Here is a 14,459-nt window from a genome sequence, read left to right as displayed (position 1 = left end):
CTCGGAACAGCTGGTAGTTTCGAACTGCTGACCTTGAGGTTCGCAGCCCAATTTGTAATATATATTCATTAGTATTATTAGAAGGAAAACTAGCAACCACACTGAGAACTTCGGCATGAAAGAGTGTGAAACACATTGAAGGTCATTTTCTTGAGAGGTTCTCATTCTGCCTCATCTTAAGGAGGCAGATGTCAGGGCCCTGGGAGTGTCTCTGGTATTTGTGGGCTTTGGGATGTGGTGCCTGCTGTTTGCCTTTAACTCATACTCATCAGATTGGTAAGCCAGTATTGCAGTGTGGCCTGCAGAGCAGTACTCTCAATGAAAATACCATGGTTTGGGTCAGGTGCACCTTAGTCCTCAGACCAATATCTTTGTTCTTGAACCCTTTATAGAAGTCTTGTGCAGCAGATTTGCCTAATGCAATACACCATTTGATTTCTCGCCGATTGTGTTGAAAACGTAAATGACAATAATCTTGGAACCTAGGAGGAGCTCGGAGCATCACCTAGTCCTGGACGAATATTTGGTGAAGAAATCAGCACCTTGAATTGATTTGGAAATAAGTACAAATCTGCAGCTGAAAGTTTAAAGAGTCAGTCAACCCAGAGGCAGTTCCGTGGAAAGGTCTGCAAATTGCTTCTGAAAAATCAACCATTGAAAGCCCTGTGGAGTACAATCCTACTTTAACACACATGGGGTCACCACGTGTCCAATCCATGGGACTCGTTCGTGTGTGGTGTACTTACTATGCATCTGAACTTGCCAAACATTGACACCAAGACCCTGCCCTTCCTGGTAGCAGGTTCCTTGCCCCAAGATTGAGCTCAGGACCAGGACACATCAGTCCCAGCCAGCAAGGGTTGCATCTAAGAGAAAGGACAGGGCCAGGCCATGAGGTTGTGAGAGGGGCACAAGAAGAAAGAGCGAGCGCCCAAGTCCTCAAGAAAGCCTAAGAGAAGAATTCCATAGGAAGATCAAGAGAATACCAAAGGCAAAAGAGAGCAGCGAAGAAATTTGTTGAAGAAGAGGGAAAAACAAAACATCCTTGTGGGTTTGTAGATGGAAACTTACGTGAGCACAGTTTTGTGTATTTCCACACAGGGGCGCTGAAGCACGTTTTAATGCAGCAAAACGCATTAATAAGAATCCTTGAAAGGTGCACACCGCTTGGTGTCATTTGTCTCTTCACTTCACCCTCAATGGGGGCTGGGAAACAGAGAGGCAGAGCAACCTTTGGGAAAGTTGTGGGCAGCCCCTCTCGGTGGCCTAAAGCGCGATTATATTCAGATGAAGGAGGAGGGAAGGCGACCCATGAAAACAATTGCTCTGGTTTCTATTAGGCCTTCACTTGCCTGTCTTCAACAACCTTCTTTCCTTATGGAAAGAAGAAAAAGGAAAATGGATCCGTTTTCCAGTGGTGAGCTTGGCATTGGAAGGCAGGAAAGCTCATCAGTTTGTACTCCGCTCTCTTCCATACGTGCCTGTTTTTTTCCCATACCGCCTTTCGCGCTATCTTACCTTTGGCCTTACCCCAGTTTAGGTGTCTTTGATATGGTTTTTCAAGTTCGGCAAAAAAAAGCTACTGGAAGAACACGAGGGGGTACCCAGACGAGGGCAGCAGCAGGAAGCGGCTGCGAGTGGACGTGCAGGGATCCACCGAGCGAGCGCAGCGCTGGGGCTGAAGGGACGCCTGTGGGCTCCGCCGTCTCCTTGCTCCCCCCCCAGTCCCCGCCTGGTCCCACTCCCTGCCCCGGAGGCTACCCCATCTCCCTCGCCTGCCCTCAGGCCCATTTGCCCTCGTGCTCCACAGTTAGCCAGGCACCCCAGCCTGTCCCCGAGCACCAGAAGTCCGCAGCTCTCCCGCTGCCATCCCTGCTACCAGGCGCCATTATAGTGCCGCGTAAAGGGGCCGGGTCGGGAGGCAGCTAGAGGCACTGGTGGCGTTGAGATTCACGGGACGCATGCCCCTGAGGTGTGCCCCTTCTCTGGGGCCTGGACAAGATCCCTCCCTATGCGGTTATTTTTTTTCCGCCTTTCTCCCTTCAATCTTTTTCATTAGGCCGTACGTGGCTAGGAGTTTAAAAAAAGAAGAAAGAGAGAGAAAGGGAGAGAGACCGCACCAGCAGGGCGGGTGGCGCGTTCAGACCCCGGCGGAGGCGCCGGGGGAGGGGGCGCGCAGGAACTCGCCTGGCAGAAAGCGCCCGGCGGCCACGGGGCGGGCGCGCAGCCCTGGAGCTAGCCTGGCTTTTTCTTCTTCGTTGTCCTTTTTTCCCCTCCCCTTCTGGAGCGGTGTGGGGACCCAGAGCCCGAGAGGGAGAGCACGATTTAAGAAAACCAAAAAGCCCCAAGACCGAGCCAGGAGCACGGTGACCGATGGCTTCCCTTTACCAGAGATTCACCGGCAAGATCAACACCTCCCGGTCCTTTCCAGCGCCCCCCGAGGCGAGCCGCCTCCTGGGTGGCCAGGGGACTGAGGAGGACGGCGGAGCGGGCGGCAGGAGCCTGCGACCCCAAGCGCCCACGGTGCCCCAGGAGCAGGGAGGCGGCGGCGCAGGGGGCCGGCCGCGGTTCCAGTACCAGGCACGGAGCGACTGTGAGGACGAAGATGTAAGCGCTTCTGGGGCTCTGGGGATGACAGGGGCTGGGGCTACAACTCCTCAGCAAGCCGTGCTGGCGGGCAGACTCTCCTTGACAGTCTCTACTTTCCCCCTCCCTCGCGCAACCCCCTGATCCTCCCTCCCCCAATACTCCCAGGAGCTCCCGCAAATACTCTCCTTAGTGCCAAATCTCGGTCACAGCGGTCCTGTGAGTGGGTCTCTGCAGTGGCGGGTGCCCGGGAGGGTTTGTTCTGCTGCGCCTGCTGGAAATCATTGGGGCTATCATTGAATGTGTGGATGTCTGTTTTTAACTGCATGCTGCTATGGATCCGCAGGAGAAAAGTAGACCTGTCTGTGTTTATAAGACTGCACCTTGAACGCGTCCCTTCAACACTCCGGAAAAATTAAATCCCAAATCCTTTTCTTCCCTTTCCACCTTCCATTGGATTCTACCCATCTTCTGTTGTGCCTCCTTCCTTGATTCAGTAACTCAGTAACTCCTTTTTGTTTTCTCACTTCCCCCAGATATTGGCATCGAGCCCCCCCCCACGCCTTTTCTCCGCCCCCACCCCCAATTTTTCAATAGTACTTTGGACTAACAATTCTACCTTAGGCTGTTACGTGAAAACTTCTCTGAAAGCACGTTTCCTACTCGTCTCTGGACTGTAAACCTTGGTTTCAAAGGTTGGATTTGCATAAAGCCTTAGTAACCAATGACTCATGTTGGGCACTGGGGAAGAGTATGATGGATGGAAGAGTTAAACCACCTTATATTGATCTCTTCTAGTGATTTAGAGAGGCAGGAGAGACCAGGAAGAGAGGGAACTGTCCTTTTTCTTTGAGACCTTGTCTTTTGAATGAAAAGAGAAAAATCCCAGACAATCTCTCAGACAGGCAGGACAGGCCTGTTTGGTACAACCCTCAGAAACAGTCAGGATGTCTTTGCTGAGTTATGCATTTGGGAATGCCCTTCACCACCAAGTCGTCACAGAGATCCTTAGACTTGCTTCTACCCTGACATACTCATAGCAGTAAACTTCCCCTGCAATGAACAGGGTTGTTGTTTTTTTTTTTTAAGTTCTGCCCTAGTTTTTATTGCTTCACTATTTGTTTATGTCTCTTATAGTACAGAATGGGTGTGGGGGTTGTGTGTAGGGTGGGTACTGACTGTTACCATAGGAACAATGCTTAATGATAAAATCTTGTAAAAATCAGTAAGATTTTGATATTACTGGTGGGTTTTGTTGTATTTTATGAATGGATGGTGTGAAGGCTTAGATAAAGATGACAAAAGTTTGTGGGAGATGTGATTTGCACACACACAATCCTGCAGGAGACCTTGACTGAGATTTTTTTTAGATTGCTTTCCAATTCCTCTGCTGAGACTGAGGAATAACTCCAACTCTGGTGGGCCAATTACTGGGGGAAATGTATGGATGCTCTAGTTATCTGGTTCAAAGAAGTAGAAGTCATGGGTGGTGGTCAAGAATTCTGGAGAAACTGGACTCATGGAAAGACAGGGACTGGGTGTTAGTGGTCAGGAGGCAGACTTGTAGAATGTGCACTTTGGTTGTTTAAATTATTATATATTCCTGAATGTTTTGTGTACACTCCCACCCCCACCCCCCGCAAAAACAGAGAGAATGTAAGCAAATAGTGTTAAATGATGATGCACGGAGGAGATTGTAATCATTGCAATGAAACAATGGTGTAAAACTGATGTTCTCCCATGTAAACTATCACTCAGTTCACAATAAAAACTTAAAAGAATTCTGGAGACATAACAGTGCTTAGAGGATTGGGGAAGACAGCCGAGCTGCAACAGAGACAGAAAAGATGTGCGTTTTCTCTACATACTACATAAGGCTATAGAGTTGTATTACCACAGCAAAGAGTGGGCGATGCTTGGAGTGAGAACATGTGCAGTTTATTCTCAACAGGCTCTAGGTGTCACTAGGAGAAAGGAAAGACAAGAGTGTTTGAATTTTGTTTCAGATGGTGATCTCTTCTCATCTCTTTAAAAAATCTTATCTTGGAGTGTGTGTGTGGGTATGTGTGTGTGTATATATATATCCTTCTTTTAGGTTTGACTTATGTCTAGAACTGTTTCTCAGATTAGCAGAAGTGTAGACCTGAAGAACAAATTGGGAATTTAATTGCTGATATGACTGAGCAGATTTTCCAATTTAGATTCATTAAGTCTAGATTCACATCAGTTTTTGTTTCCTCAAAAATACAGGAAATGTGTACAGTAAAATCTGCCAATGCTGCAACCTGTAGATGGTAGAAACCTGTAAGAAAAGGGAAACTCATATAGTTTCCACTAACAAAGAGCAATAGAAAAGTGACGGACACTGTTCCCTGTCAAAGGAGTACAACCTGCAAGACCCAGGAAAACAAGACAGTCCGAGGGAGTTTCATTTCTCACATGTTTCACTGTATTTTCAGGAATGTGTGTGTGTGTGTGCTTGTGGTGTGTATATGTGTGTATAGTATCCTTGTGTCAATGTATGTATTTCCTTGCTGTTGTTAGTTGCTATTAGGTGAGTTTTAACTCACGGAGACCCCATGTGTGAAGAGTGAAGTGTTTTCTATAAGGGTTTCAATGCTGTGATCTCTTAGAAGCAGATAGCTGGGACTTTCCAAGATGTTTCTGAGACTCTTCAAACAGCCAACCTTTAAGATAGTAGTTAAGTGCTTAATCATTTACACCACCCAAAGACTCCTATGTTTTCTTATTTGTACACCTATGATATCTCATGCATCTGATCATAACAGGCATAATCAGTACATACCTGTAAAATGCAAAGCACATATTGCCTTTGAGTTAAAAATGTATGATTACACAAATAACACAAGGCCACATGTAGCATTCATTTCTTGATAAGTTTTATATGCATTTCTGGAAAATGTCATTAAAAGTTGGAAAAGTTATTATTTTTTAAATTACTCAAATATGGATTGTGTTGTTGTTAAGTGCTATCGAGTCAATTCTGACCCATAGCAACCCTGTATAGGGTATCTGAAGAGTAACTAATGAGCTTGTAACCTCAACTTTGTGGCTCAAACAGATGTTTTAGGCCAGGGAATTAGCCCACAATGTCACACCAGGACTCCCAAATATGGGTGAACATATAAAAAATATATACTTTTCATTCAGAGACAAAAGACTTCAGTTTTCTTAAGATGTTAAACCATTGCCTTTGAGTTGATTCTGAGTCATAGTAACCTGGTAGAACAAAGTAGAACTGCCCCCCATAGGGTTTCCAAGGCTGTAAATCCTTTTATGGAAGCAAGCAGACTGCCACTTCTTTCTTTTGTGGTGTGATCAAACTGCTGACTTTTCAGTTAGCTGCAGAGTGCTTGCCCACTGAACTAATTGCTCCTTTAGGTGTCTAACTGCATCCGTACTAGTTCAAGAAGATATAAAACTCCTTTTCAGATGTAGATCCTTGTTAAGATTGAAGAAACTTGAGTAAACATCTTTAAATTTGCTATCCAAATTTACAGCGGAAGATATAAAACTAATTAGAAACCTCAGTGCATATTATATGTGTCTTACTATTATTGATGTACTTCAGGGTTTTTGGAGTCCTGGTGTGGCACTGTAGGGTAAGCACTCAACTGCAAGGTCTGTTTGAACCTCAAGGTCAATGGTTCAAACCCACCAATCGCTCTTCAGAAACCCTATACATGTTTGATATGAGTCAGAACCAACTCTACAGCACTTAACAACAACTTAAGCGGTTGGGAAATACAACTGCTTAGGAGGGAGCTGTCTCGGGTGCTGAAACGTTTGCTTTGTATTTACTAGTTGCTATGGAATAGATTCTGACTCCTGCAGACGCCATACGTGTCAGTGTTGTCAGAGTAGAACTGTGCTCCATAGAGTTTTCAGTGGTTGATTTTTAGAAAGGAGATTACTAGACCTTTTTTTTTTTTTTTTTTGCAGTTCTTCTGGGTGGATTTGAACCCTTAACCTTTTGGTTATCTTTAATTGTTTGCAGTACCCAGGGACTCCCTTTTGGGAGCCAGTTCTGACTCATAATGATCCCCTGTAAACACTGCCTGGTTACATGTCATCTTCACAGCTGTTGCCATGTTTAAAGCCACTGTTATAACCAGATGTTATCAGCCATCTCATTGATGGTCTTCCTTCTTTTCACTGACCCTCTTCTTTACCAAGTATGGTATACTTTACCAGGGACTGGTCTCCCCTAATAATATATCCATAGTTTATGAGACATCTTTGTTTCTAAGAAGCTTATGATTATGCTTCTTCTAAGACATATTTGTTCATCCCTGTGTCTTTTCATGGTATTCTTTACCAACACCATAATTCTTTGCATTCGGGAACAGGAAATCCAATTACTTTTATCTGCATAGTCCCAGTCACGTGACTGTTGGCTTTATTCCTCTCTGTGGATTTTTTAGACAGAGATAATTATTCAAAGGTGAGAAATCACTTTCTCACCTTAGTTACTTAGATAATGGTAAGTGGAATACTCTTAAAGTCCATCTGGCTTTCCTGTCCTTCCATATGCAAACTAGAAAAACAATGTAATTATTGATAATTGAGAGTAAATTATTTCTAAAGAAAAATTGAAACTCAGGATAATCACAAGGTCTCGCACAGGTAAATCAAGTGCATAGTTTGTATTTGTTTTTAATAAGTGCCGACTGTGGTACTGTGGGATAATGCACTGGACCATAAGGTCACCAGCTGCTCTTTGGAAACCCTATATTGGCCCGCTATGAGTCAGAAGTGACTCAGTGGCACGTAACAACAATGACAGTTGGTTTCCACTCACAGTGACCCTGTATAGGGTTTCCAAGGAGTGGCTAGTGGGTTTGAACCACCAATATTGGAGTTAGCAGTCCAGTGCTTATCCTACAGCTCCACACTAAGAGTCCAGGTATTTAATGAGTAATACGTTGAATATCTGCCCAAATTACATATCCTACAAAGGGATCGCCCAAGTGTGTAGCTCCATAGCAAAACCTTTTTTGAGTGAGACAGTTCTAAGATGCGAAGTTTGACTTTCAAATAGAAATAAATCCAGAGTGCCTTTCCTATCACAGTTTCTTCACCAATCTTAGATTATTTTAAATGTAGTCATTACTTAAACAAGTTCTCTGAGGAATAAATGGCTATTTTGATTTAAAATTGTGTTGGTTTCAAAATAAGTTGACTCTTAAAGGAAATATTTCTGAACGTGACTTTTAGTATAATTTATTAATTGTCAATCTGAATAAATTGTGACTAAAAAAATACATCCCTACTGGAGCATTTCTTTTTAATTACTTAAATAGTTTTGGTGATCTTGTGCACTGTTAAGGGCAGCAGTTTTATGCCATATGCCTTTAGGCCATCTCATTGTGCTCCTATATTCTTCAATTTGCTGACACCTGATTTTTAACAACATAAAGGCAATGATAACAGGATTTTAAAACAACAAATTGGTCAAAACTGGGATTGAGCAAGACAACACTGCTCCTGGTATCTATCAGCCTGATTGGACCAGTTTCTTTGTCCTGAATGTCTTCAACAACAGGACAATCTTCTTTCCTTCCACTGTGATTTTTTTATTGGTATGATGTCAACATCCTGTTCATTTGTCTTTGGGATTTATCAGCCTTGTGATTTCTGAAACAACTTGTTTTCACAAGTAGGTTCATATACTCTCCTACCTTGTTTCTTCCTTCTGCTTCAGTTTTAATTAAAAAAAAAATTAATTCCTCATTTTTTTTTCATATTTCAGCAAGAGGCTGTAACTTTTAACAGCTTCCTCACTAACTTAACCGATTTTGTATGTTTACTTACAAATGGCTATGGTATATCACAGGGTTATTTGGAACTTTGAATGAGGAGCCATGCAAAGTTGTCATCTCACTCTTCATAACCACAGTACCCACAAAGTAGGTGTTGTCTTATTCCAGGCACAAGGAATTGCTCAATTAAGGCAAGGTCAGCGGTTCGAAACTGCCAGCTGCTCCGCGGGAGAAAGATGAGGCTTTCTACTCCCGTAAAGATTTACACCCTCGGAAACCCTGTACAGGGTCGCTATGGGTCGGAACCGACTCGACGGCACTTAACAACAACAACAACAACATGCTAGTTTTATTAAGAACATTCCTTTTTTCAAAATGTTTTTTTGGGGTAGAATGAGTTAGGAGTAAGAAGTGAGGGTTAGGATAGGACTATGGCTAGGTCTTGGGCAGGCCTAGGACTTCATTTAGTTTTAGGCTTATGATTAGAACTAGGGTTAGTGTTAGGGGTAACGATTGGGCTAGGGCTAGGCAAGACTTGGTCTTAGGTCTAAGTAATAGTTTATTTTTTTTTATTCAATTTTTTTCTTGAAATCTATTTGCTTTCTTCTTCATTGGGAAGTTCTGTAACTATAATTATTCCCTCATTTTACTTAAATGTTGTTATTGTTGTTGTTGTAACTGAATCCATGGTTCTTAGTTTTCAGTCTTGTAGGTAGGTCTGTTTTACTTTGAATACTTCTCTATCTGGGTTGAGTCTAGGTGATACTGTCGAGATGTTCGTCTCAGGTTGGTGTCTGCTGTTGTTAGTTCTTTGTCCAAAGAACCCCACTGAGTATTTTTAATACAATTCTTAGGAAAATATTCTCTACAGGATTTTTTAGTCTCTTCCTGCTCTGGAATTCCAATCACACCTAAGTTTTTCTTCAGTTTTTTGTTTTATTTTGTTCCTGATTGTTCCTCTAGCAGATAAATATTGAGAGACTTTTCTTTCAGCTCAGTAGTTTAGCCCTTCGTTGATTCAATTCAATTTTCTTGCCCTCGCAGCATCGTATCTATTTCTGAAGGCTTCTGGTTTTCTAATTGCTGTTTTTGTATGGTTCCTGTTTTGTTTTTTCAATTATTTTTTCATAAATTTTTCTATGTTTTCCTTTATTTCATCTGTGAGTTTTTCAATCATTCTGTCAATCTGTTGAAGTTACCTTATTAGCATTCTTTTAGATTCCTTATCAAATAATTCTGACACCATTTCTGGTATTACATGTTCTGACTCTACGTTTTGATAACTTGTTGGGGACACTGTCTTGTTTCTTTGTTTAAGCTGAAATTTTCTATTTGCTCTGAGATATTGGTGTCACATTTATGCTTAATTGATGATTGCATATACACTTAAAACTGTTGTGTCTTTTTGATATTCATGCTCTTTCTGAACTCTTAATATTGAGTTATTTAGTAGATCATTTCCTCCACCTACCCCTTAATGTAGAGACCTGGCGTGGCACTTTAGGATAAGTACTGGACTGCAAGGTCGGTTTGAACTGTAAGTTCAGTGGTTCAAACTCTCCAGCCATTCTTCAAAAACCCTATACAACGTTGGAACTGACTCAATGACACTTAACATCAACAACTCCATAATGTAGGTAATCTCCAAAATTGTGGTCTCCAATATCTTATTATTTACCTTTCCTGTTATTTTCTTAAGATAGGCTACCAAGTTTTACACAAAATAAGTTGTATATGTTCTGCAGCTTCTATATTGGAGGGTTAAAGTAGCTTTAATACTTTGATATACATCTCCTAGTATTTCTTCTGAAGATAATTTGCTTTCCTACTTTATAGAGTTGGAGAAATCAGAAATTGGAAGGAACTTGGGAGTCACCATCTTTCTTTCTCTTCCAAGCTTTTGTTCCATATGTCCAACAGCTTACTGGGTCATTTTGGTGATAAGTCAAAATAGAGACATAAAGTAAATTGGAGGTATTCAGGAGCTGGGGAGAGGCAGGTAGGCAGGTAGGGAATTACTTCTTGCTGAGTACAGTTCTGTTTGGGGTGATGAAAAATTTTCAAGATAGGTAGTTATGATAGTTGCACATCGTTGTGAATGCAGTTAGTACCATTGAGATTATAAACTCAAAATGGTAAAAATGACAAATTTTGTGTTTTATGTTTTACTTCAATTAAGTTTTTTAAAAAGAAACATGAAAATAAATAAACTAAAAATAAGATAAAGGCAGCACTAGCTGAATGCTAACTGAAGCCAAATATAGTTTCAAAAACCCTAGCATCGGCACTGCACCCTGTAGTTTTTAAAGCACCACCACGCGTATCTCACTTCACCTTCACAGTTACCTTGGCTAGGGAGGGAAACCGCTACTGAGACCTAAGCTTTTGGCTTGAAAAATTAGTAAGCATAAGCCTCATTTCTTTTCATTTGAATGGGTCAACTGCCAACTGAGAATGACAGCAAACAAATTTCAGTGTGTTAACAAGCCAATGCTTTTCAGAATCAGCCAAAACAACAATAACAACAACAACAACAACAACAACGATGTGTTTGCGTAAAGACAAATTTGTGTATGAAAAGTGAGCATTATATTTTCCCTGTAGACCTGGATTCTGGAATAGCAGGAAGGCATTTGAAGTGAGCATGGAAGCCTATTTCAAATGGCTTTTTTCCTACTATTGCCATTTGTATATGTTACCTGTATATTTAAGGACATCTGGAGCATTAGAATAACATAGAATACTAATTTGCATATTTAATAATGGACTCAACTCATTTCCTCACATGAAACTAATATTGGAGTATAATTATGCAGACAGGAATTTTTTTCTAGATGTTAGCTGGGGACATTTTTGCTTCATAAAATAGAGCTTTCTACTTCTTATCCAAAGCTTTTTCTCCTTTAGAGTCACCATGATTAATGAGTTTAATTTTTGCAAGCAACTGGCAGGAGTTGCTGAGTAAGATGTACATGCTGATTGTATATAACCTTGTTCCTTTAAATTACTCTGATGATAACAATGCATTAAGCAAGCACATGGAAAAAACGCATCTCTGCAATATATAATATTGATCCCTTATATTGGATACTACCTATAAAAATAATAATCACAGTAATCCTTTTGAAATTAAATTCTGGTTAGTAAATTTAGTGTTAAGGGAATTGAGTGTCCGGTTCCTGTGTTATGATTTGCGTTATGGTATACATGTGGAAAATCCTACCTTTATAGTTAGCAACTTTGGGGGCATTTATCTTTAAAATGATCTAACATCATGAAATTTTCTGAAATTGAACATTTAAAAACCTGATAACATCGAATTTTACAAATGAGAAGACTACAAGTAATTATGTGAATATTAGGGAAATCACTTACATTCCCTGAACTTCACAGGACCTGTTTCTAGTCTCTCTCCTGTGTTCTTTTCAGTATACTCTGCTGTAATGTAATTGAGTTGAGGAATTAACTTAATTATATCACTGAGCTTAAAAAAAATGAAATCAAACATCCTAAGTTATTTTGGTTCTAAAGGGATGTGATAATTGCAAAGGGAACAAAAACATATTTTGAAGCATTATGGTAAGAATGTGCCCCCAAGTCCTGGTGTGGCACTGTATGACAAGCACTGAACGGCTAACCACAAAGTTGTTTTTGTTAAGTGCCTTGAGTCAATTCCGACTCATAGCAACCCTATATAGGGTTTCCAAGGAGGAGCTGGTGAATTTGGACCACCGACCTTGCAGTTACAAGCTGATCTGTCAGTCCAGTGCATTATCCCACAGCACCACATCAACCCGCCAACCACTCCCCAAAATCCTCTACAGGGTCTCTTTGAGTGGGAACTGACATGAAGACACTTAACAATAGCAACAATGTTGTGTATGTGTTGTCCAATTTTTTCTGGCAGCATTCATATCAGTTTTTAAGCATGGTAAATTTGCAGATCTCTTCTACAATCGAGAAGCATAGGTACTTTCTCCGGGGAGTCTAGAATTCCATGAGGCTGTATGGTCCAAATGGTAGAATGCTAAATGATAGCAGGATGTTGAGGGACCTTCTTTCCAAGAGTTATAGAGTGATTAAACTTGTAAAGTATTGGGGAGCAGGGTGGAAGATGAGAGGAAGGCAGGGATTGGAGCTTGGTTAGCAATGCAGGGAAAAATGAATCATTCTCTACCTATAAATGAGAATGGGTCTCAGGTCTTGAAAAAAAGTCTACATCTTAAAGAAAAGAAAAAAGATATAGATACAGATAGTTGTTGTTTTTAGGTGCTGTTGAGTACATCCCAACTCTTAGCATCCTATGTACAACAGAAAGAAACTATCTGGTCCTGTACCATCCTCACAATTACTACATTAGAGCTGCCACTGTGTCAGTCCATCTTGTGGGATCTTCTTCTTTTTCACTGACCCTCCACTTTACCAAGCATGATGTTCTCCTCCAACGACTGGTCCTTCCTAATGACATGTTTGTAGTATGAGAGAAGTTTCACAAATCTCACTTCTAAGGAGAATTCTGGCCACACTTGTTCCAAGATTGATTTGTTCATTCTTCTCGCAGTCCTTGGTACTTTTAATATTCTTCTCCAATACCATAATTCAAATGCATTTATTCTTCACTGATCTGCCTTATTAATTGTCCAATTTTCATATGCATCGAAGGCAGCTGAAAATACCATGGCAGGAACACCTTAGTCCTCAAACAAATGTCTTTTCTCTTAACCACTTTAAAGAGGTCTTTTGCAGCAAATTTGCCTAATGCAATCCTTCATTTGATTTCTTGACTGCTGCTTCCATGAGTGTTGTGAATCCAAGCAAAATGTAATCTTTGACAACTTCAATATCTTCTCCATTTATCATGATGCTCCAGTTACGAGGATTTTAATTTTCTTTACATTGAGGTGCAATCCATGCTGAAGTCTGTAGTCTTTGAACTTCATCAGTAAATATTTTAAGTCCTCTTTATTTCCATAAAGAAAAGTTGTGTCATGTACATATTGCTGCTTCTTGGATTATTTGCTCAGCATACAGATTGAATAAGTATGGTGAAAGGATACAGCCCTCTCCCACACCTTTCCTGATTTTAAACTATTCAAAGTATCCCATTGTTCTGTTTGAACCATTGCTTGTGGTCTATGTGCAGGTTCCTCATTAGCACAATTAAGTGTGTTTAAATATCCATTCTTTGCGATGCTATCCATAGTTTTTCATGATTCATGAAGTTGAAAGTCTTTTCATAATCAATAAAGCACAGGTAAATGTCTTTCTGGTGTTCTCTGCTTTCAGCCAAGAGCTAACTGATGTCAGCAATGATATCCCTCATTCCATGTCCTCTTCTGAATCTGACTTGAATTTCTAACCGTGCCAGATTATAACCATTTTTAAATTATCTTCAGCAAAATTTTACTTGTGTGTGATATTAATGATATTGTTCAATGATTTCTCTATTCCATTGGGTCACTTCTCTTTCGAATGGGCTCAAATATAGATCTCTTCCAATTGGTTGGCCCGGCAGCTGTCTTCCAATTTCTTGGCATAGATGAGTGAGCACCTCCAGTGCTGCATCTATTTGATGAAAGATTAAATTTTTAATTCCATTGTTCCTGGAGCCTTGTTTTTTCCCAGTGTCTTCAGTGCAGTCTAAATGTCTTCTTTCAACACCATTAGTATTTGATCATATGCTACCTCTTTTTGGTCCAGTGACTCTGTGTATTGCTTCCACTTTGTTTTCATATTTTTTGCATCATTCAGTGTTTTTGCATTACAGTTCTTCAGTATTGCTATCTGATTCTTGAAATTTTTCTTCAGTTCTTTCTGCTTGAAAAATGCTGAGTATGTTCTTTCCTTTTGGTTTCCTAACTCCAAGTGTTTGCACCTTTCATTATACTAGACTGTGTTCTCCAAGCTGCCCTTTGAAATTTTCTGTTTAGTTCTTTTACTCCCTCATTTCTTCAGTTCACTTTAGCTTCTTTATGCTCACATGCAAGTTCCAGAGTCTCTTTTGACATCCATTTTTGTCTTTTCTTTTATTCTTGTCTTCTTTATGACCTTTCCCTTTCTTCCCATATGGTATTCTTGATGTCATACCAC

General features: G+C 40.8%; 1 protein-coding gene across 1 annotated transcript in view; it reads left to right on the top strand.

Moving 5' to 3' along the window:
- Positions 1 to 2,280: 2,280 nt before the first annotated feature.
- The window catches only part of DPP6 (dipeptidyl-peptidase 6), a 1,346,563-nt gene continuing 1,334,384 nt past the window's right edge, over positions 2,281 to 14,459 (top strand). Inside the window, exon 1 of the mRNA XM_006871297.1 lies at positions 2,281 to 2,607. Coding sequence (XP_006871359.1) covers positions 2,374 to 2,607 — 234 coding nt within the window. The 5' untranslated portion in view covers positions 2,281 to 2,373. The remainder of the gene's footprint in view (positions 2,608 to 14,459) is intronic.

This window comes from Chrysochloris asiatica, unplaced genomic scaffold (genome assembly GCF_000296735.1).
Source record: "Chrysochloris asiatica unplaced genomic scaffold, ChrAsi1.0 scaffold00166, whole genome shotgun sequence".
Classification (NCBI taxonomy): Eukaryota; Metazoa; Chordata; class Mammalia; order Afrosoricida; family Chrysochloridae; genus Chrysochloris; species Chrysochloris asiatica.
The sequence above is the reverse complement of the archived record's forward strand: the minus strand, read 5'-3'. Positions and strand labels throughout refer to the sequence as shown.